Below are 20,282 nucleotides of genomic sequence, written 5' to 3'. Positions count from 1 at the left end.
TATTCAAATATTTGGGAGGATTTTAAGAAAGTTGTTCTTTCAAAGACTTCCTGTTTTCTCCATCGTCAGAATGAGGACAGGAAGACAGTGTCCTTACATATCCTGTTTAGTTATGTGGATGTTAAAGATATCATGTGAATTTTCCCCTAATTACAATAAACCAAATCACTCAATCAGACAATTAATCAAAAAGCACAAGTAAAAATTCAAGCTTCACCACATTTTAACAGGTTTGTTCTGAGCATTGATCTGTGGTTCTCGGTATGTTATTTCCAAGAGACTCACAGGAATCTGATCCACAATTATTAATAATCACAAACACACAGATGTAATGTTGAAGCAAACAACTCACACGGAGAATAAAGTTTAAACACGACAGAAATGTTTAATTTATTTGTAGAGTCGGAATATTTAAAAGGAACTAGGTTTTTTCCAGGTAAATAATTAAGAAATGATTAATCTGAAACGTAATTGTTCATGTTGCATTGATGACAGAAAGTTCAAAGTTATCAAAAAGGATAAATTAATCTGTGACACAATGCAGCAGCAGACTCTCGATGTTTGGCAACATAAATCACTGCAGGATAACTCTTTTATCCAGATTAATGAGTTTCTCTGAAGGATCTTTAATGTTGACTCTTACCTTCAGTTGATAAAGAGCCGTGTGACTGGAACAAAGACGGGAAGACGACTGACAACTTAGTCACCGACCAGCAACACGACACAGAGTGTGTGTGTGTGTGTGTGTGTGTGTGTGTGTGTGTGTGTGTGTGTTAATGACAATTTTTGTAGCTCAGTTTGTGTTCGTCGCTCTGCAAAATGACAGTCGTGTCAAACGTCATCACACTATAAAGCCTGGCATTATGGAAACACAACAACTGTCGGCTGCATTAATGCCAGGCTGTAACACACACACACACACACACACACACACACACACACACACACACACACACTGCAGACACTAACACGTCTTATTATCACTCAGATAATAGCCGGTGTGTGTCAGTGTGTGCGTACATGTGACAGCATTGTTCCACTCACAGTGAAGCAGCTCATTAACTCACCTCACAGCTCAGACGTGACGGACGCAATAAACCTACAGAAACCTTCAAGTTCTGGATTAAAGTTCTGTGGAGATGAGACCAGTCGATGTTCTGGACCTCTGAGAGCTGCTCTGCTTCACAACGCCTCTGTCTTTAAGGTGTTTATTTAAAGTTCAGGTTTCTGTTGTGGACATTTATTCAAACCTGAACATGTTCAAAGATTCTGCATTCAAAGTCTAAAAACAACTGGACCTTCGCTCTGTGTTGTCCAGTTCTGACATTATCAGTTCAAACTGGACTGTCCTCGAGGTGACGCTGTGCTTCATTTGTTCACCTGTCACTGTGACTTCAGGTGAGTCAGAGACGAGACGCAACGTAACGTGAGAAAACTTAGAAACACCTTGTTACTGAGGTTATCACATCAATGTAGTGGAGTCAGAAGTATATTTGCCTCCAAACTGTAATGAAGTGGAAGTTTAAATGGCAACAAATGGACTCAAGTACAGTAGTACCTGAAACTTGTACTTAGTTACTTCCATCAGTGGATATAACAGAAGAAGTTCGACCGTCTGATTCTCCAGTCTAATAAAAACATTGTCGTTATTTGTGGATTAGAGGAAGTGGAAACATGTCGGTGTGATGGTACAAGGTCTACAGACAGTGTGTGAGTCACACACACACAGACACACACAGGTGACAGTGTATAGTTTTATTGGTGGGATACAGGTGATACAAACCAAATGTTCACGTTTACACAAAAACATCAGATCAGAGGCGGCAGTCTGTTAATCTAAATCCATATGATCAATAACACTGTTCATCTTCATCATCTTCATCATCAACAACATCAACATCATCGTCATGATAACAAAGTCGTAACAGCTAAATCAGGAAGTGATGTCAGAAACACACACAAATCAAATCACGCACACACATTCACACACACACACTCAGACACATACACACACACTCACTAACAGCCCTGTGTAATTGGCATGACATACAAAAAGCTGTAGAAAAATACTCTTAAAAAACCAAACACACAAAACAACAACAACAACCACTTGGAATGTTTGGATGTCAGTTCGACGTTAGCATGGAGGCTACACGGGCAATCAGCTGGGCAACTCTGGGCCGGAAACATCTCAAATCCTCTTTTCAAATGAAAATGTGTTGATTTTTCCTCTTCAAACTAAAGTAGAGACTTCCTCTTCTGCTCTGTTTTAAATAACCTCACACAGTCTGGCAGGTGTGATGAAGAAAAAAGGAACAAAGTGAGAAAGGATCATTTTGTGCGCAAATTACTGAGTAGCACATTTTTACGATACTTAAAGTTTTTATCTTCAAGAATAACTTGAAAAATGTCAAGTCTACAAATTCCAAGTGGAAAACTGACACAACATTAAGAGTGTTTAAATGTCTCCAAAGATACGAGGCAGTGAAAGTACATTCAGTCAAACATGGAGTCCTTTCTTTGATTATGGAACTAGCTTCATTATTTCATATCTTAACATTACTTAGTTCATCTAGCTTTGTTGTAGTTTTGTCAAATTTTGACAACAGGACTGAGCGATGTGTGGATATAACTGTATATTCTGTTGCTTAAATGCAAAAGTCCAAAAAGGTGCAACATGTTTCTCAGTCACAGCTGTCAGACTTTGTACGAAAACTTATGTTTAAAAGATATTCAGTCAATTCAGTAAGAAGCCTGTTAGCTTAAAACAGTATATGTGATTAACTTTATAGACTAAGTGTTGCTGAAAGGGGATGAAAACAGAAATGAGAGAAGCTGAAAATGATAACAAAACTCTGGAGTTAGTTTTCTTTCTGTCTGTACTTCCAATGGCTAACGTTAGCAGTTAGCTGAATACTATTCCTGACATTGTCACAAATTTGACAGCTACTTTGTTGCGTTAGCTTCTAACTATCTAATGTATCCACATTGTCTGGTTAACTGCTGCTGTTAAAATGACACAACTGGATCAAAGCTGTTCATACATACTTGGCAAAGCTAATCTAGCTTGATGCTAACATTCACAAAAATGTTAGATAATCTATATTGGCAATATTTTACATTTGTGCTTCATAATCTAGCTGGCACTAATGTGGCAGTTAATTATTTGTATTCTAGTGAGTCTGCTAGCTAGTTAGGCAATAGCTAGTAAATCTTGAAGCCTGTTAGCTTAAAAGCATAAATGTGCTCGGAGTTAACTACTCAATAAAACATCATATAACCATTAAAGTGATCTAACATTAACTTTCTCAACTAAGTTTTAATGAAAGATGGTAAAAAAGACATGTCGCAAATTATATCAGATCTGTACAGTAAGTAGAGTTTGCACTGATATTAGCTAACATTAGCAGTTAGCAGAATTCTATCTTCTCTGTACATTGTCATATATTTGACGGCTCGTTAGCTTCATTGGCTGAAGCTGCTAATTAGGTTTAGCTTAGCTTCTCAGATGAGACAAAGTTACATTTACAAAACTTAATGAAAACGAATTAATTATCTTTATTGGCTAAAGGCTAAGCTATGTTTGTGCTTCACAATCTAACTGGTGCTAACGTGGCAGTTGAATATTTGTGTTAGTGAGTCTGCTAGCTATCTTAGGCAATAGTAAGGTTAGGCTAATAATGCTTCTTTTAAATTGACCAAATTGTCTGTGAACTAAAAGCTAAAGCGGCACTGTTAGCATATGCTAACATCGTGACTAAACTCCACTCAGTTTTACTCTTATTCTAACTCAACTTCAGAAACATTAAACATTTATACGAAATGATAAACAGTGAAATCAAACATGGGTTTAATGTTTTGATTGTATTGTTTCAGATTAGAATATAACTGTAAGTCAAACACTGTGTGAATAAAACGCTAAAAAAGTGTTGTCCATCAAAGTTGCCCAAATAAGTTGCCCCTGTATTTATAGAAGCAAAAAAAATAATCCTCTCTCTCTCTTTCTCTCTCTCTCTCTCTCTCTCTCACTCTCGTTCTGTCTCACACATACGTACAGTACGACATTGTACAGGTAACAAGGTTGTTTTCTTACTGCTAACTTTAAGTACAGGCACTATAGAGTGAAGCATTGTGGGAAGTTGAGTGCTCAACTGGTTCGTTTTAGCTAGCAGCTTCTTAGAAATTCAGTGCTGAGTGCCTGAACGTTGTGACAATGTTCTAATGACAATGAACAATTCTACAAATAAATGTGTGTTTACGTCCAATACACACGCACAAACCAACAACAAGCTCTGCTCACTTTGAATGAATGCAACGATAAAACTGAAGCCTCGTTTATCGTCATAAAAATATACCTGACAGGTGGAGAACATCAGGAAATGTTTCCTCTGAGTTACTGCTGCCACTGAAATACAAATGAACAAATAACCTTTATTCTGACATGTTTATAGAAGCAAAGGAAGACCGTAATAATTTATATTTTATAGGCAACTGACCACCGCTGTACTGAAGATTATCAGGGCCACCGTAAACTTTACAGTCACATGAACTTTACAGTCACTGTACAGTTTACGTGACTGTAAACTGGTCGGACCTTTTCACTTTGAATTTTTTTCACTTTCAGCTAAAAGTGAGAGGGGTTTTTGTTTTTTTCTACAGTTTTTTGTTTTACAGCAGCCCTAATATTTGTCCGTGCTACTGCAAACTTATCATTGGTGTTTAAATACCACAAAGTTTACAGCGCTGAAAGGACTGTTAAAGCACGTCTTGTTTTATGACGTGTGCATTTCCACTTTTAACATTTTCAAAAAGACACATGAAGTTTTGAAATTTTAAACTTTTGTTTTACGTTGAGACTTAAACGTACTTTGGTGACAAAAATATATTGTTTATTGTTAAGTTGTTATTTATAGCTAACATATTATAAAAATGTTAAGTACATCCAGAATCGACTGTCTTGTTTTCTGTGTCATTATAGATTCAAAGCGGCTTTCAGTGTGTGTAGTATTAAATAACTACTCTTATATTTAAACTCAACAGCACATTCTGGTTCAACAGTTTAAAGTCTTACAGCTTCTTTTGCTTCCACATGTTTCTGAGCGACAAACCAACTCTGTGCAGTCATAAAAATAATACTTCAGTCTTGTGTTAATCATATGAATGTGGAGTTTACTTGTTGAACTACAGCTCTACTAGCTGACTAGTTAGCATCTGTAATGCTAGTTAACACTACTGCTCAGACAGCAGTTAGCATCTGAAGGCTATCAGTATAGATATAGGCACAGGTAGAGGAACGGAAGGTGTGTGTGTGTCTGTGTGTGTGTGTGTGTGTGTGTGTGTGTGTGTGTGTGTGACTGACGATTGCATCACTTCCTCCTGGAATGCTGGAGACAGGAAGCAGCGAGCTCAGAGCAGGAAGTGCCGTGTGTGTGTGTGTGTGTGTGTGTGTGTGTGTGTGTCAGTCAGTGAGGTATGTGTGGATGTAGATCTGTTGTTGGATCCAGGGTGTGAAGTGCGTCACGTTGCTGTACACTCCAGGTCCGAGCACTTTACTGAAGCACACACTGCCCCAAGACGTCAGGCCGAACAGAGTCCAGCGACCACTGCCGTCCTCCTCACACACCAACGGACCGCCGCTGTCGCCCTGCACACATGCACACACACACAACAATGCTTGACATGTTTTAACTCCAGTACGACACAACAGAATAAAATAATCAGTAATCCTGAGAAACAGAATAAATATATTTCTGCTTCTCTCCTGGAATTTTTTTTTTGTCCTTTTCTGGCTTTATTGACAGGACGGCTGAAGAGTGTGACAGCAAACAGGGTAAGAGAGAGAGTGACACGCAGCAAAGGGACCCGGGCCAGGAGTCGAACCCGGGTCCGCTGCAGAGCCTCAGCACATGGGTCACGCGCTACCAACCAAGCTAAGCGGCTCCCTCTCTCCTGGAATTTTATCATTTATAACCATCATAAACTTCATTACTCATTTTTAATTATCTGTCTAAGTTTCTTTGTTTCCAGCAGCAGTTTGTGTCTTTAATCCTTCGTCCACATGTGACTGCAGATGTTACCATGCACGAGTCCACAGTTCCTGCGTCGTAACCGGCGCAAAGCATCCTGGGAGTGATGGTCTTCATGTCGAAGTACGACTGACACTGAGACAACGAGATGATCCGAACCTCCCCCTCCTGCAGCTTGAAGGGCACTGGACACACACACATACACACACACACATACGACGAAACAACAATAAGTTATCATAAACAGACTTCACAGCAACGTTTTACTACCTGTTCACATCACTCCATCACTCAAAGAATCATGGGAAATGGAGTTCAATTCCTCTGTGTGTGTGTGTGTGTGTGTGTGTGTGTGTGTGTGTGTACTCACTCCTGTTGCCCATGTGACCCCAGCCTGTGATGTAGCAGTAGGAGTCAGGAGAAGGAAGCTGGCCGAGGTCGGGCAGACACACCGGTCTGACGAAGTCCGTCTCCTCCACCTGAAGACACAACGACATGTCATATCAATACTAATAATCAGTAGTGTGTGTGTGTGTGTGTGTGTGTGTGGGTGTGTGTGTGCCTCTGACCTCAGAGTCCAGCTGCACCACGCTGATGTCGTAGTCGACCACAGCCCGGTTGTAGCGTGGGTGTACGATGATGGAGCGCACGCCACGGCTCTGACTGTGAGCTCCTGGGTGGTCCAGGTTGTTCAGGCCGAGCACCACCTTCCACAGGTCAGCACTCTCCCTCCTGACACACACACACACACACACACACACACACACATTAAAGCAAGAGTTCATAACACACACACTGCTCCTGTAGAGTGTGTGTGTGATTGTCTCACCCCTCGAAGCAGTGAGCGACCGTCAGCGCCCACCTCCGGCCAATGAGGACGCAGCCGCAGACGTGACCGCTCTGGCCGCTCTGAAGCGAGCATTGCCACGGCCACGCCCCCCGCCTCGACACCCGGCCTCCCAGAATCCTCTTCTTCCTGTGAGGGTGGATGCTCACCGCCGGACGCACACCGCAATCTGACAGAGAGAGAGAGTCTTAATGACACTGAAGTGTGACATCATCAGCTGGCTCCCGCTGCTGGTCACATGAACAGTGTTTCTATCAGATCAATCAATCAACCGATCAACAGAAAATCACCTGCAGCTTTTTAGATACTCAATAAATCACTGACATCACTCTTCAAGTTTCTAAAAGGTGAAAAAAACTTTCTTTGCTTTTTGTCTGAACATTAAAGTAAAACGATCATTTCTGACTTTTGGTCAGCTGAAGGAATTTCTTGCAGCCTTTTGTTTTAGAGAAAAAACAATTAATTGATTGACTGCTCGAATAATGTTTTCAGATCAATCGCAGGAACAATCAGGACATGCAGCCAAACCAAACCCACGATGTTCTGATGTGAAGGAGGAGAATGTTTTACCTTCTTTGGTACAAAGCACCGACACTCTCCTCCTGGAATGACACGCGTGACTGCAGACAGACAGACAAGAGTAATCAGATTACAGCAGCAGGTTGTGGAGAGGCTAACACTGTTGGACCTTTGTCTACAGCTCTCACAGTCACCTTCTCTTCTCCAGTCGGGCCTGCAGAGCCGATCCGTTCCTCTGGTTCCACTCAGGATGGACGTGTAACCAACGGCGACGGCCTGGGACCCCAGGCTGGTCAGCTACCATGGAGACAGAGGAAGGAACTCTGCAGAGAAACAAACAAATGAATATGTCATACTGTCGGATTTGGGATGTGTGTGTGTGTGTGTGTGTGTGTGTGTGTATGTGTGTGTTACTAACCTTACCCTAGTCCCAGCTGGTTGCAGGTCAGTACGCTCAGATCGTGGTTCCACTCGTCGGCACAGACCTGATACTCGGCCGCCGTCCTGAAGACGGTCAGAACAGAACCCGATCGATCGGACAGCGACACTGCAGAGACAACAGATCAACACAGAACCGGATCAGGAACACTGAGCAAGCAGGATAACACCGTGGTGTGTGTGTGTGTGTGTGTGTGTGTGTGTGTCGTACCACAGTCCCACTCGTCCGAGCTGTCAGAACAGTGTCTCTGTCCGTCACACCACAGAGTCCGATGGACACACTGATGGTTGTTACAGGACAGCTCGTTGTCTCTGCACACAGCTGAGGAAACGATCAATAACACAGGTTCACTCTCTCATTGATCGGGCCTGTTAATAACTGATAACACAACCAATCAGTCTGTGACATCAGAGACACTCACTGCAGTTAGCCTCGTCCACCAGCAGGGGGCAGTCTGGGAACCCATCACAGATCATGCTGGCTTTGATACACACCTTACTGCCAGGACACTCCCACAGAGCGCGCTCAGAGCAGCCTGACGGAGACAGACGTGTGACATCATAAAGACACCGACCAACAGGAAGTGCTGCAGCATTCTCCTATTTTGAAAAGTCTCACCACAGTTGTCCTCATCACTGTGGTCATCACAGTCCAGGTGTCCGTCACAGCGTTTGGTGGCCAGGACGCAGCGACCGGACCGACACTTGAAGTGGCTGGGCGAGCACTCTGTCGCCACGGAAACAACAACAACAACAACAAGGTTCAAAATGTGAATCTGACAGAAGATCATTTCTTCAGCATGAAGCTTCGGCCCCATGAGGAAGACACTCGGTCCGTACCGTCGACTCCGTCCTCCGGCAGCAGGCAGGTCGTGTTCCCTCCCTCCTCTGGAAACTGACTGCAGTCTGAGTCCTCGGGCCACTGCAATCCCACAATGCCGAGCACCGACTCACACTTCCCCTTCGCATTACGACACAGCGACCTGCAGAGCACAGAGACACAAAAGACTGAGGACGGGACCAGCTGGTAGGCTCTCTTACTAACAGACTGACTGGTTGCTGACCTGCAGGGCGGGACCCTCTGTAGGGTGACCGGGTCACACTTTGGGACCAGCAGCGTGCAGGCGTAGAACATGAGGTACTGGTAGCAGCCAGTCTGGACCAGGGCGGGGAACAGAGAGGACTCCCAGGACACCGAGCTCTCCCTCTGGGACAGGTGTCCCAGGTAGTTTGGGTAGCTTGTCAGGTTGTAGGGCAGGTTCATGCAGAGCTCCAGACTGATAGGCTCGCAGCGAGCTGAGGGCCAAAGTGTAATCTGAGTATCAACATTTAAGTACTCTCTACATTACACACAGTATGAGAACCGTACTCGAGAAAAAACTGTGGACTGTGAGTAACAGGAGTGAAAAACACACTGACACACACAGTTTGTGTTGTTGTCACATATCAGTTCTCAGATTTCTCTGCAGAGTGACGACTCACTGCAGTTGTTGTTGTTTCGGGGGTCGCAGGTGGCGCTGCCCGCCGCGCACACTGATGGACAGGAAGTGGAAATACAGCTGGGCTGACCGGGAACGCACACACCCTGAGCTAGAAAACACACACACACAGAGTCAATAATAATGAGAGAAGAAGAAGGAGATGGGTGAAGAGATGGTGGCAGACAGACAGATGTCTCACTCTGCTCTCTGGTGCAGTGCTCCTCGTCGCTGCCGTCTTTACAGTCATCCTCACCATCACAACGGAACGCAGAAGGAATACACTGACCGTTCCTGCACTCCAACAGACCCTGACTCTTACAGGCTGCACACACACACACACACACACACACACACACACACACACACACACACACACACATACACACACAGCAGTTGAATCATCAGAGCGGGTGTTTTACCACTGATCAATGAGCTAGTCTGACTTAAGTCACAAATTTCTGAGGTTTTCCTAAACTTAACCATCGCAAACATCAGAGAAGAGTTAGTGAGTTAAATCTGCTCAGCATTAGCTTGAACACCTTCTGTCTGCTAACAGGATAAATAACTAGCTCAGATTCAATAAATAAGACTCAGTACTGAGTCAGTTTCTCTTCAACTCTCGTGTTGCTGAAACATTCAGTCATTAGTGACGATGTGAAGACGTAAGATCATGTTCAGCATGTTTGACTGAAGTATGAACATCGACATCAGTCTGAATATCTGCAGCAGGTAACACTTCTGCTACGCTAAAGTTTTCTGCGTCATCTCTGCTTGTAACGTAAACAAGAGACGACAGAAAGCATCCTGGCTGGAAACATCACTCAGTCATCATGGCTCAGGACAGGAGGCCTGTTCACCTGCCGGCAGGAGACACCGAGCGGCTTCACTCCTCGGACAGAAGCGGCTTCACTCCTCGGGCTGAAGCGGCTTCACTCCTCGGACTGAAGCGGCTTCACTCCTCGGACTGAAGCGGCTTCACTCCTCGGACTGAAGCGGCTTCACTCCTCGGACTGAAGCGGCTTCACTCCTCGGGCTGAAGCGGCTTCACTCCTCTGACTGAAGCGGTTTCACTCCTCGGACTGAAGCGGCTTCACTCCTCGGACTGAAGCGGCTTCACTCCTCAGACACTCCAACATGAAACTGTTTTTCTTTTGTAGCATAAATAAACAACACCGTACTTTTACCCTGTGCTATAGAATGCCTGTTAAATGAACCTTGAACCTCATTGGACACTTTGACCTCTTTGTTTCTCTACAAAGCATTAATGATCTCACTGATCAGAAGCTGATCGATAAGCCTTCAGTCACGGATTCACTCAGAGGTCCAGCAGAACTTTGACTCACAGCAGTTGAGCTCATCGCTCTTGTCCAGACAGTCGTGGTCTCCGTCACACAGCCAGTCTCTGGACACACAGCGGCCGTCGCCACAGCGATGCTCCCGGGCCAGATCACACACTGACCACACACACACACACACACACACACAAACACACAAATAAAACATTCACTTTATGATTCAATCATTTTTAGTTGCAGTCAGAAAAACAACCGGTTAGCAAAACAGGTTAATGAGAACGTGTCGCCAAAATTAAAGCTGCCTCGTTTAGAGCAGATTAACAGCTGACAGACACAAGAAACCCCGACACCTGACTCCGAGTGTGTGTGTTGGCAGAGAGACAGGTGGTGGATTCCCTCGCTCACACACGCTTGCTGTCTGTGTGTGTGTGTGTGTGTGTGTGTGTGTGTGTGTGTGTCCTCTCACCACAGTTGAGTTCGTCACTCAGGTCTCCACAGTCGTCATATCCGTCACACACCAGAGAGGGCGAGAGACACCGACCAGTGTTACACCGAAACTTTCCATCTGTACACACTGGAGAGAGAGAGACTCAGATTTCCTCACGTTGCTTCATTTAATCTATTTTTAATTAAACTCATCTGTTGTGTTTTTGCTGTGAGTCTAATTTGTCTTTTGTCTCATGTCCACTTGTCCTCTTTCTTTATTGTCTTGCTTGTTTTCAGCCTTGTTCACTTCGTCTTTACTCATCTTGTCAAACTGTTTTCAGAGAACTCGTCCTCACAACGTCTCAGATTTATGTCTTGTTTTGTCTTTCTGTCTTTGTTCGACTCGTCTCGGTCAACATCTTCCTCTCATGAAGAGACAGCAGAGGTCAGAGAGAGGGCGAGAGATATAAACAGACAAAGAGGGAACTCTCTCTCTCTCTTTACATTCCAGCAGCCTCAGCCTATAGTCTCCTCATGTCGCCATGACGACCACCTGTCACACACAATAGTTCCGGAACACCGCTGTCCTCCAGTCAATCACATGCAGCCCCCACGACAACGGGCTGAAAAATGCCTCTACTGTTTGTAAAGTGTGTGTGTGTGTGTGAGTCTCACCGCAGTGTGTCTCGTCGCTCCAGTCGTCACAGTCGTTGTAGCCGTTACACACCAGTTTCTGAGGGACACAGATCCCCGTCGCACACAGGAAGTGGTCCTTCCCGCCACACACAGCTGCCAACCAAGAACAGTGATGTCATCGCCCCATCCAATCAGAGTGTGTTTTTGTGTGTGTGTGTGTGTTTGTGTGTGCGTGTGTTTACTCACAGGGTTTCCCTTTGATCTGTCTCGGCGTGTAACAGACAGAAGGGGCGGGTCCTGCTGTTGTCATGGGCGATAGTGATGATGAAGATGGTGATGGTGATGCTGGCAATGATGATGGTGCTGGTGATGATGCTGATGAAGGTGATGATGATGATGATGAAGGCGGCGACACAGCGGAGGTGATGTTGCTGAACTGTGAGCAGCGCAGGAATTCGGGCCAGGAGGCGTTGAACATCTGGAGGACGGGCTCACAGCCTTCCCTCGCCGCCTCGCAGAACGACGCGCAGGGCAACACGACCCGCCTGCGCACACACACACACACACACACACACACACACACACACACACACAGACACACACACAGACACACACAGTCTGAACAGCTGAGGTTATCAAGGAGACAAATGTGTTCTTCTTCTCTGGTTCTCTGACCTGACCGTGCTAAGTAACGGAGGTTTCGCGGCGTGTTACCTGTTGTGTGTGCCGTCAGCAGCGATACACTCGGGCAGCGCCAGCGAGCAGCCGAAGAGCATGATGTGTCTGTAGCAGGACAGTCTGCTGAGGTAGCTGAAGAACCTGCAGCACACGAGTATAAAACTCTGTCAGCCCGAGCGCTACGACAAGTTCAGCTAACCTGAAGGATTCACACTGTTTTCATCAAGATACTACAAATATCCCAGCATGCATTTCATTTCTGGTGGGACATCAGGACAGTTCTGTATTGTAGGCAACAAAACTTCCTCTACTTAGTTGGAACTGAAGATAAACACACAGGATTATACAGAATGCATTTAAACCTTTCAGATTGTATTGTGGGACACTATCAAACAGTAACATCAGCCAGGGGAGTGGTTCAATGCTAACATGAGCTAATGTGCTATCAAATATGCTGTTTTAATTCAAAATCTGTCCCATTGCTTCTCTGGATTTTCTCTATCCATCAACCACATTTATTTCAAAATATCAGCTGTAATCGAACCATAATGTTAGCTATGAGTTGTGGAATGCTAACGTTAGCTAATGTAAAATGGCCGCCACTTGACTGTGGTCCACTGCGTTGCTAAAATCACAACATGTTTGATACTGTCTCAGGTGGAGGAAGTAACCATCACAGCCACGCTCACCTTAGCAACATGTCGACCTCCGAACTCTTCACCACGGCGACGGAGGACGACAGCCATGTTTGGTTGTAGGGCAACATGTGACACTGAGGCTCCACGATCAGCTGACAGCTGCCTGGAGAGGAAGAGGAGGAGGAGGAGGAAGAGAGGACATGTTGGTCATGTCATGTCATTGTCCATAACCGCTTATCCCTTTCCATGGGGTCACAGGGTGTTGCTGCTGGAGCCAATCCCAGCTTTGTCTCAGGGCGAGGGCAGGGTACTTCCTGGACAAGTCGCCAGGTCATCACTGATGAGCAATGTGGGGTTCAGTATCTTGCTCAAAGACACTTCGACATGCAGCCCAGCCTTGCCCGGAGCCGGGATTTGAACTAGCGACCTTTTGATCACTAGTCGACCTGCTCTACCCCGCTGAGCTACAGCCGCCCCAGACATGTTGGTAACCCTAACCCTAACCCTAGATATAAAATCCAAACTGAAGTCAGTCTGAAAGTGTTCCTAACACAATACATCAGAGTCACATGGTTAGCAACAGGCTCCGCCCTCAGTCTGATGCAACAGTGAGCACCGCTTATTCAGCTGTTAGCTAACCAGCTAGCTCCCACTCAGCAGCTGACTGCTAGCTGGAGGTTAAAAGTCTGGTAGGTCTGGTGACTGTCCAGCATCCAATCAGAGGACGGGACAGTCTGAGGCTCATTAGCATTCACCTCGACGACACATTAATACAGAGAGATGGAGAGAGACACTGAAGGACAGTGGAGGAACACAGAGACACAAGAGACACAAGAGACGAGGGGAATTTTAAAATAGAGACTGAACAAACGATTTATCATCACACACACACACACACACAAACACACACACACACACACACTCCATCAGGTCAGTAGAGGAGAAAGGAGGACAGCAGATCTGGACACAGCTCAGAGGCTCTGTAGCTTCATCACACACACACACACACACACACACACACACACACACACACACACACACAGACACACACACACACACACACACACACACAGACACACACACACCATCCTGCAGTAATGCAGACTGATCAGATTTTAGTGTCTGACAGGAAAGGACACAACATAAACGCAGGTGGAGACCGCAGAGGATTGTGGGATGTGTAGTCTGCAGCAGGATGCCCTCCAACACTAAAACGTCTGGATGGTTTCCTGTTTTCTGCCCCTGACTACATTTCCCATGATGCCCTGCTGCTTCCTGTCAGACCTCTGCTCGGCTTCAGATACCTGAGTCAGGCGCAGAGGTGGTGCTGATCGACCAGGTGGTGCTCATTGATGTCACAGAGGTCAGCCAATCAGGAGTCGTTGTGTAGTGCTGTGTGGGCGGGGCCTGAGAGGAGGAGGAGGCTGGAGGACGGCTGGTGGTGGAAGCAGGTGTGCTGCGGTCAGGGCCGTGTGTGATGGTGTCGTCGTCCTCGCTGTGGATTGGTGGCAAGGCCGAGATGTTCTCCTCAAAGGAGAAGGAGGAGGGGTTTGTGCTGTTGCCGTGGTAACCAGGGTCGTCGTCGGCCATGGGCTCGGGGGAGGGGAGGGGGCTGGAGTCCAGGAGGCTGCTGCCAAATATACCTGCAGAGATACACACAGGTGAGAACAGGTGTGTGTATCTCAACACATAATAAATATATTAACTACATTATTCAATATGTGAACTAAAAACATGTCAGCTGTCAGACTAAATATTTAAAGAGTCTCATGTGCTAAAATATTTAAACTTTATCATCAGACACATACGTCTCTGATCGGTTCATTAATTCTAAACTCTGTTTAAGAAACAACGTTAAAGTCTGCTGTCAAAAACTACACAGTTTTCTTCAGTGACGTTTAAAACAACAGACGGCACAGGTAGAATATATATACTGTTCACACTGTTGTTAACACTTTCTACACTGTTGTTTATGCTGTTGTTTACACTATTTATGCTGTTGTTTACTCTGTTGTTGACCATTGTTTACTCTGTTGTTTACTCTGAGTATCGTCAGTAAGAGGCGATAAGATAGAATCAAATATATTTTAATTGTTAAACACAGAGACGTGAGAACAGACGGAGGAAACAAACATCATTAACTGTTTAATGAGGACACACAAACACACACAGACACGCACCATATAGCTGTGTGTGTGTGTGTGTGTGTGTGTGTGTGTGTGTAATGAGTTGTGCAACAGAAAACAGCTGCAGTCGAGACCAAAGAGAAGAAAAGAGCTGAGAGATTAAACAACAACACTCCTGTTTATTATGAAACTGCAAACATAACAGACGAGAGAGAAAGAAAGAAAGAAAGAAAGAGATGAAAAACAAGATGGAGGATGAGTAAAGTGACAGACAGGAGGTGAAAATGAAGATGAGGAAGAAGAAGAAGGAGAGAAAAGACAGAGAGGAGAACTGAACCTGAGAGGAGTGAAAGAGGAGGAAGAAGATGAGGAGGAGGAGGAGGAGGAGGAGGAGTGATTAAAGAGGAGTTTTACTACCTGCGTAAATATTTGAAATTCTTTCAGTCTGACCGTTTGAGACATGAACTCTGGTCCTGATTGGCTGATGGACCCCACCGCTGTCATGGTGACGGGTGAAGCATGACACACACACACACACACAGTTGCACACACACAGTCACACACCCACACATCTGATGTAATTAAGCGTCCTGTGAGTTAATGAGTCATCTCTCCTCCTACACTCTGTCCTCGTCAACATCACTCCTTCATCCCCTCGTCTGCCTCCTTCTCATCATCCTCCTCTTTATCTTTTCCTCCCTCCTTCATCGTCTCCTCCTTCTTGTCTTCCTGTCATTCTGACCTCCATCTTTTATTCCCTTCCTCTTTTCCAACCCCTCCTTCCTTCCTTCCTTTCTTCCTTCCTTCCTTCCTTCCTTCCTTCCCTCCTTCCTTCCTTCCAATGTCTCCATGATTCCTCACTTCTACTCTTCCTCCGTCCTTCCTCGTATCACCCTCAGAGCTGAAGCCAGGAGACTGTTAGCTTCGCTTAGCTTAGCACAAAGCGTGGAAACAAAGAAGAAGCCAGATAATAAATAAAATAACTTTACCTTCATTTTCTAAACGAAATGAGAAAACTCCACAGTGGATGTCATACTTCAAACAGCTCTAAACAAGCTAACAAGGTAACTGCAGCTGCCTTTAGCTAGCAAACTCAGTTAGCGGTGCAGTTAGCGGTCTTGTAAGTTGACTGTGACCTGACTAGGAGCTCAGAGCACCAGAGGAGGTGCTCACTGTCACCTGCTGAGGCACAAAATGGCTACCAGCTAACTGGTTAGCATGCTAACTGTAACCCCAATACCTAAAACTACTTTGAGCTAAAATTGTTATAAAGTGTTTTATTTTTTAGACAGTGTGTGTGTGTGTGTGTGTGTGTGTGTGTGTGTGTGTGTGAGTGTGTGTGTGTGTGTGTGTGTGTGTGAGTGTGTGTGTGTGTGTGTGTGTGTGTGTGTGTGCGTGTGTGTGTGAGTGTGTGTGTGTGTGGGTGTGTGTGTGTGCGTGTGGGTGTGTGTGTGGGTGTGTGTGTGTGTGCGCGTGTGAGTGTGTGTGTGTACCGGTCAGGGCGAGGACGAGCAGCAGCAGGCCGGCCAGCAGGCTCACGGTGGGGATCAGGATGTAGAGAAGAAGTCGAAGGTGATTGGTCGATCCCAGCTTGTGAGGACACGGTTCCACGCCCATCCCGGCCTCGGGTCCTCGAGCCGGCGTCTGGAGGACACATCGAGACGGGTTCACGGTCATCAAAACAAGTCAGTCTGGGTTATCACATCATCATCAGCCGCCGCCGCCGCTGGTGTCTACCAATCAGAAGAACCTGTCTGTCTGTGTGATGTCACAACAGGAAGTGGACTTCTGGGGAGTTGGTTGAGCTAATGTGAGCAGAGCTGAAGAAGAGCGTGAGGCTGGGAAACGCCACAGCGACCCGTTAAGCCCAGTTAGAGCTCCGCCCCCTCCCCCTGTTATTTTTAACGAGCAGGCGGGGGGGGGGGCGGGGCAGCGGCGGGGTGACCCGGGTGTTTCTGTCCTCTCAGAGTTTCCGTTGAACATGTCAAAGTTATTTTTGAAGCGATATGACGGGGAGCCGACACTCGACACCACACAGCACCTCAGGGCTTTAAATACTGCTCGCTCCACTCCTCTCTCTCTCTCTCTGGATCTCCCCCTGCTGAATACACCGATCGATCGGTTAATCAATCAATCAAATGATTGATCAGTGTATTTCAGGAGCCTCCACTGCACATATTCACTCATTATGACTCTGTATGATTATTCTTTCTTTTTCAACTGAGCTGAAAATGAAAACGATCGTTTGTTCTGTTCAATAATTTAAAACTCGACTGACTTTAACACAGAGGGGCTAGTTTTACAGAAAGACTTTTATTTTGAAGGCCAAAGAAAGTAAGAAGGCTAAAATAATTATGGTGTTGATTTGATGTTCCCTGACTTTGGATCAGAACCAGAACCTGGACCACATCAGTGTTTAAATAATCATCAGCCAGCTGTAAATCATCAGATTCTGTTGTTCTAATAACAGAGAACGCCAGACGTCTCACACTGTGTTTAAATAAAAATATATTCTTGGTGCCTGTGATGTGTCAGTTTCCCTCCACAGTGTCGATTATTAAGATCCTTCAGGGGTCGTAAGTAAATAAAGTTATAAATTCCAGTTTGAAGACGATGAACACGACGTCTGTTCAACATCTCTCTGATCGGACTCTCTCACCTAAACATCCTGACGCAGGAATTAACAACAGCACTGAAAGTAACGACTGAATCATCTCAAGCGTTGATGCTTCGCTGAGCGCCGAGTCAGTCACAGTAAACACAAGTTCTTCAGAGACAATCAGCTGATGAGCCTGACATGAATGTAATTAAACACTAATAACTGCCCACTTCAACCTGTTATTGGAGGATCTGTGAATCAATAAGACCAGACGTTTGACTTGATTTAACTGCTAAAGCTGCATTAATCAATATCTTCTGTTTTTAATTAATAAAATGACAAAATGATGTGAAAACAACATTAAATGCTGTTTTCACATCAGACATTTTATCATTTTATTAAGTTCTACCTTCTGTCACAGAGGTTTTCAGTCAGAAGAGACTTCAGTGATCATCAGTCGTCAATCGATCAGCAGCTATTTGAACCACTGAAATAATTGATCAGGTGGAAAACATTTATACTTCCTGCCTCTGAGAGTCAGAGTGTGAAGATACTCTGAAGATCTTTAATAAACTGAAGGTCATTTAACTGACTGATCATTGATTCTCCTCCATGAACATCATGACATACTATCAGTAAGTACAGTTCAGATGTGTTATAGATCAATAACCAGATCAATAATCAGACGGATCCATGACAAACTGCAGCTTAGCTCGTTTAAATGAAGCAGAAGAAGGAAACAGGAGACAGGAGACAGGAGGAGACAGGAGACAGGAGACAGGAGGAGACAGGAGACAGGAGATAGGAGGAGACAGGAGGAGACAGGAGACAGGAGGAGACAGGAGACAGGAGACAGGAGACAGGAGGAGACAGGAGGACACAGGAGGAGACAGGAGGAGACAGGAGACAGGAGGAGACAGGAGACAGGAGGAGACAGGAGACAGGAGGAGACAGGAGGAGACAGGAGACAGGAGGACACAGGAGGAGACAGGAGACAGGAGACAGGAGGAGACAGGAGACAGGAGGAGACAGGAGGAGACAGGAGACAGGAGGAGACAGGAGACAGGAGGAGACAGGAGGAGATGTGAGGACGGAGACACAAGGAGACACCGCGGCGCGTTCAAGGACAGTCCGCCGGGCACACAGAGCCGCACTCACCGCCGCCGGTCCCGCCGGTCCCGCTCCGCTGAAGGTGACACGCCGGCAGGTCTCCGGCCGCGCGGACAACATGACCTGACGCCTCTGAGCGCGAGACCATCCCTCTGCCGCTGCCCGCGAGCCGCTCCGCTAACTAACCGAGCACGAGACAGGCAGGCTCCGCCCACTCAGACACCACCTCCACACAGACACACACACACACACAGACACACACACACACAGCTCAGGTTGTCTGCACGTGACCAATAAGCCCCAACAACAGATTAAACACAACTACTGCGGCACGAGCCGCGTGCTGCGTGTGTGTGTGTGTGTGTGTGTGTGTGTGTAGGTCTCACACACGCTTTACACAACTTTACCTGACACTGTTGCTGAACCAGATAAATTCAGACTGAATGTTCCTGTATGTTTCTGTGTGTTCCTGCATGTTTCTGAATGTTTCTGTATGTTTCTGAATGTTCCTGCATGTTTCTGAATGTTTCTGTATGTTTCTGAATGTTCCTGTATGTTTCTGTGTTCCTGCACGTTTCTGAATGTTTCTGTATGTTTCTGAATGTTCCTGTATGTTTCTGTGTGTTCCTGCATGTTTCTGAATGTTTCTGTATGTTCCTGTATGTTTCTGAATGTTCCTGTATGTTCCTGTATGTTTCTGTGTTCCTGAATGTTTCTGTATGTTTCTGAATGTTCCTGTATGTTCTTGTATGTTTCTGAATGTTCCTGCATGTTTCTGAATGTTTCTGTATGTTTCTGAATGTTCCTGTATGTTTCTGTGTTCCTGCATGTTTCTGAATGTTTCTGTATGTTTCTGAATGTTCCTGTATGTTTCTGAATGTTCCTGTATGTTTCTGAATGTTCCTGTATGTTTCTGAATGTTTCTGTATGTTCCTGTATGTTTCTGAATGTTCCTGTATGTTCCTGTATGTTTCTGTGTGTTCCTGCATGTTTCTGAATGTTTCTGTATGTTTCTGAATGTTCCTGTATGTTTCTGAATGTTCCTGTATGTTCTTGTATGCTTCTGAATGTTCCTGTATGTTTCTGAATGTTCCTGTATGTTCTTGTATGCTTCTGAATGTTCCTGTATGTTCTTGTATGCTTCTGAATGTTTCTGTATGTTTCTGAATGTTCCTGTATGTTTCTGAATGTTTCTGTATGTTTCTGAATGTTCCTGTATGTTTCTGAATGTTCCTGTATGTTTCTGAATGTTCCTGTATGTTTCTGAATGTTTCTGTATGTTCCTGTATGTTTCTGAATGTTCCTGTATGTTCCTGTATGTTTCTGTGTGTTCCTGCATGTTTCTGAATGTTTCTGTATGTTTCTGAATGTTCCTGTATGTTTCTGAATGTTCCTGTATGTTCTTGTATGCTTCTGAATGTTCCTGTATGTTTCTGAATGTTCCTGCCAGGATGAGATGAGGT

The 20,282-nt window shown here is 45.2% G+C and overlaps 2 protein-coding genes across 5 annotated transcripts in view; one reads left to right on the top strand and one right to left on the bottom strand.

The window, feature by feature from the left end:
- LOC119026724 (Fc receptor-like protein 5) overlaps positions 1 to 20,282 on the top strand; it is an 83,013-nt gene that overhangs the window by 21,402 nt on the left and 41,329 nt on the right. The window lies entirely within an intron of this gene.
- On the bottom strand, positions 1,741 to 19,007 carry corin (corin, serine peptidase). Of its 4 annotated transcripts, XR_005077211.1 has the most exons (26): positions 18,868 to 19,007; positions 16,604 to 16,754; positions 14,289 to 14,627; positions 13,036 to 13,147; positions 12,383 to 12,487; positions 11,915 to 12,213; positions 11,708 to 11,821; positions 11,073 to 11,180; positions 10,655 to 10,765; positions 9,511 to 9,633; positions 9,313 to 9,420; positions 8,895 to 9,126; positions 8,671 to 8,813; positions 8,450 to 8,557; positions 8,253 to 8,366; positions 8,042 to 8,152; positions 7,816 to 7,939; positions 7,587 to 7,715; positions 7,444 to 7,493; positions 6,856 to 7,042; positions 6,596 to 6,758; positions 6,397 to 6,505; positions 6,078 to 6,211; positions 5,360 to 5,644; positions 4,356 to 4,405; positions 1,741 to 2,288 (listed from the first exon to the last, which is right to left on the bottom strand). XR_005077211.1 is itself a non-coding variant. In XM_037111155.1 (24 exons), exons 1-24 carry the CDS (start codon positions 18,937 to 18,939, stop codon positions 5,459 to 5,461), a joined length of 3,432 nt encoding a protein of 1,143 aa, XP_036967050.1. In that variant the 5' UTR covers positions 18,940 to 19,007; the 3' UTR covers positions 1,741 to 5,458. The 4 variants fall into 4 exon arrangements, 1 of the variants encoding a protein (XP_036967050.1); XR_005077210.1 differs by having other exon boundaries at positions 4,356 to 5,644; XR_005077209.1 differs by having other exon boundaries at positions 1,741 to 4,405.

This window comes from Acanthopagrus latus, chromosome 10, assembly GCF_904848185.1.
Source record: "Acanthopagrus latus isolate v.2019 chromosome 10, fAcaLat1.1, whole genome shotgun sequence".
NCBI lineage: Eukaryota > Metazoa > Chordata > Actinopteri > Spariformes > Sparidae > Acanthopagrus > Acanthopagrus latus.
The sequence above is the reverse complement of the archived record's forward strand: the minus strand, read 5'-3'. Positions and strand labels throughout refer to the sequence as shown.

Excerpts from the sequence above, each read along its gene's own strand:
- corin (XM_037111155.1), bottom strand. The coding sequence starts at position 18,939 with ATGTTGTCCGCGCGGCCGGAGACCTGCCGGCGTGTCACCTTCAGCGGA. Across the intron at positions 13,148-14,288 it reads CACCTCTGCGCCTGACTCAG|GCAGCTGTCAGCTGATCGTG; the intron begins GTATCTGAAGCC and ends CTTCCTCTCCAG. Across the intron at positions 9,634-10,654 it reads GAGCGATGAGCTCAACTGCT|CCTGTAAGAGTCAGGGTCTG; the intron begins GTGAGTCAAAGT and ends GTGTGTGTGCAG.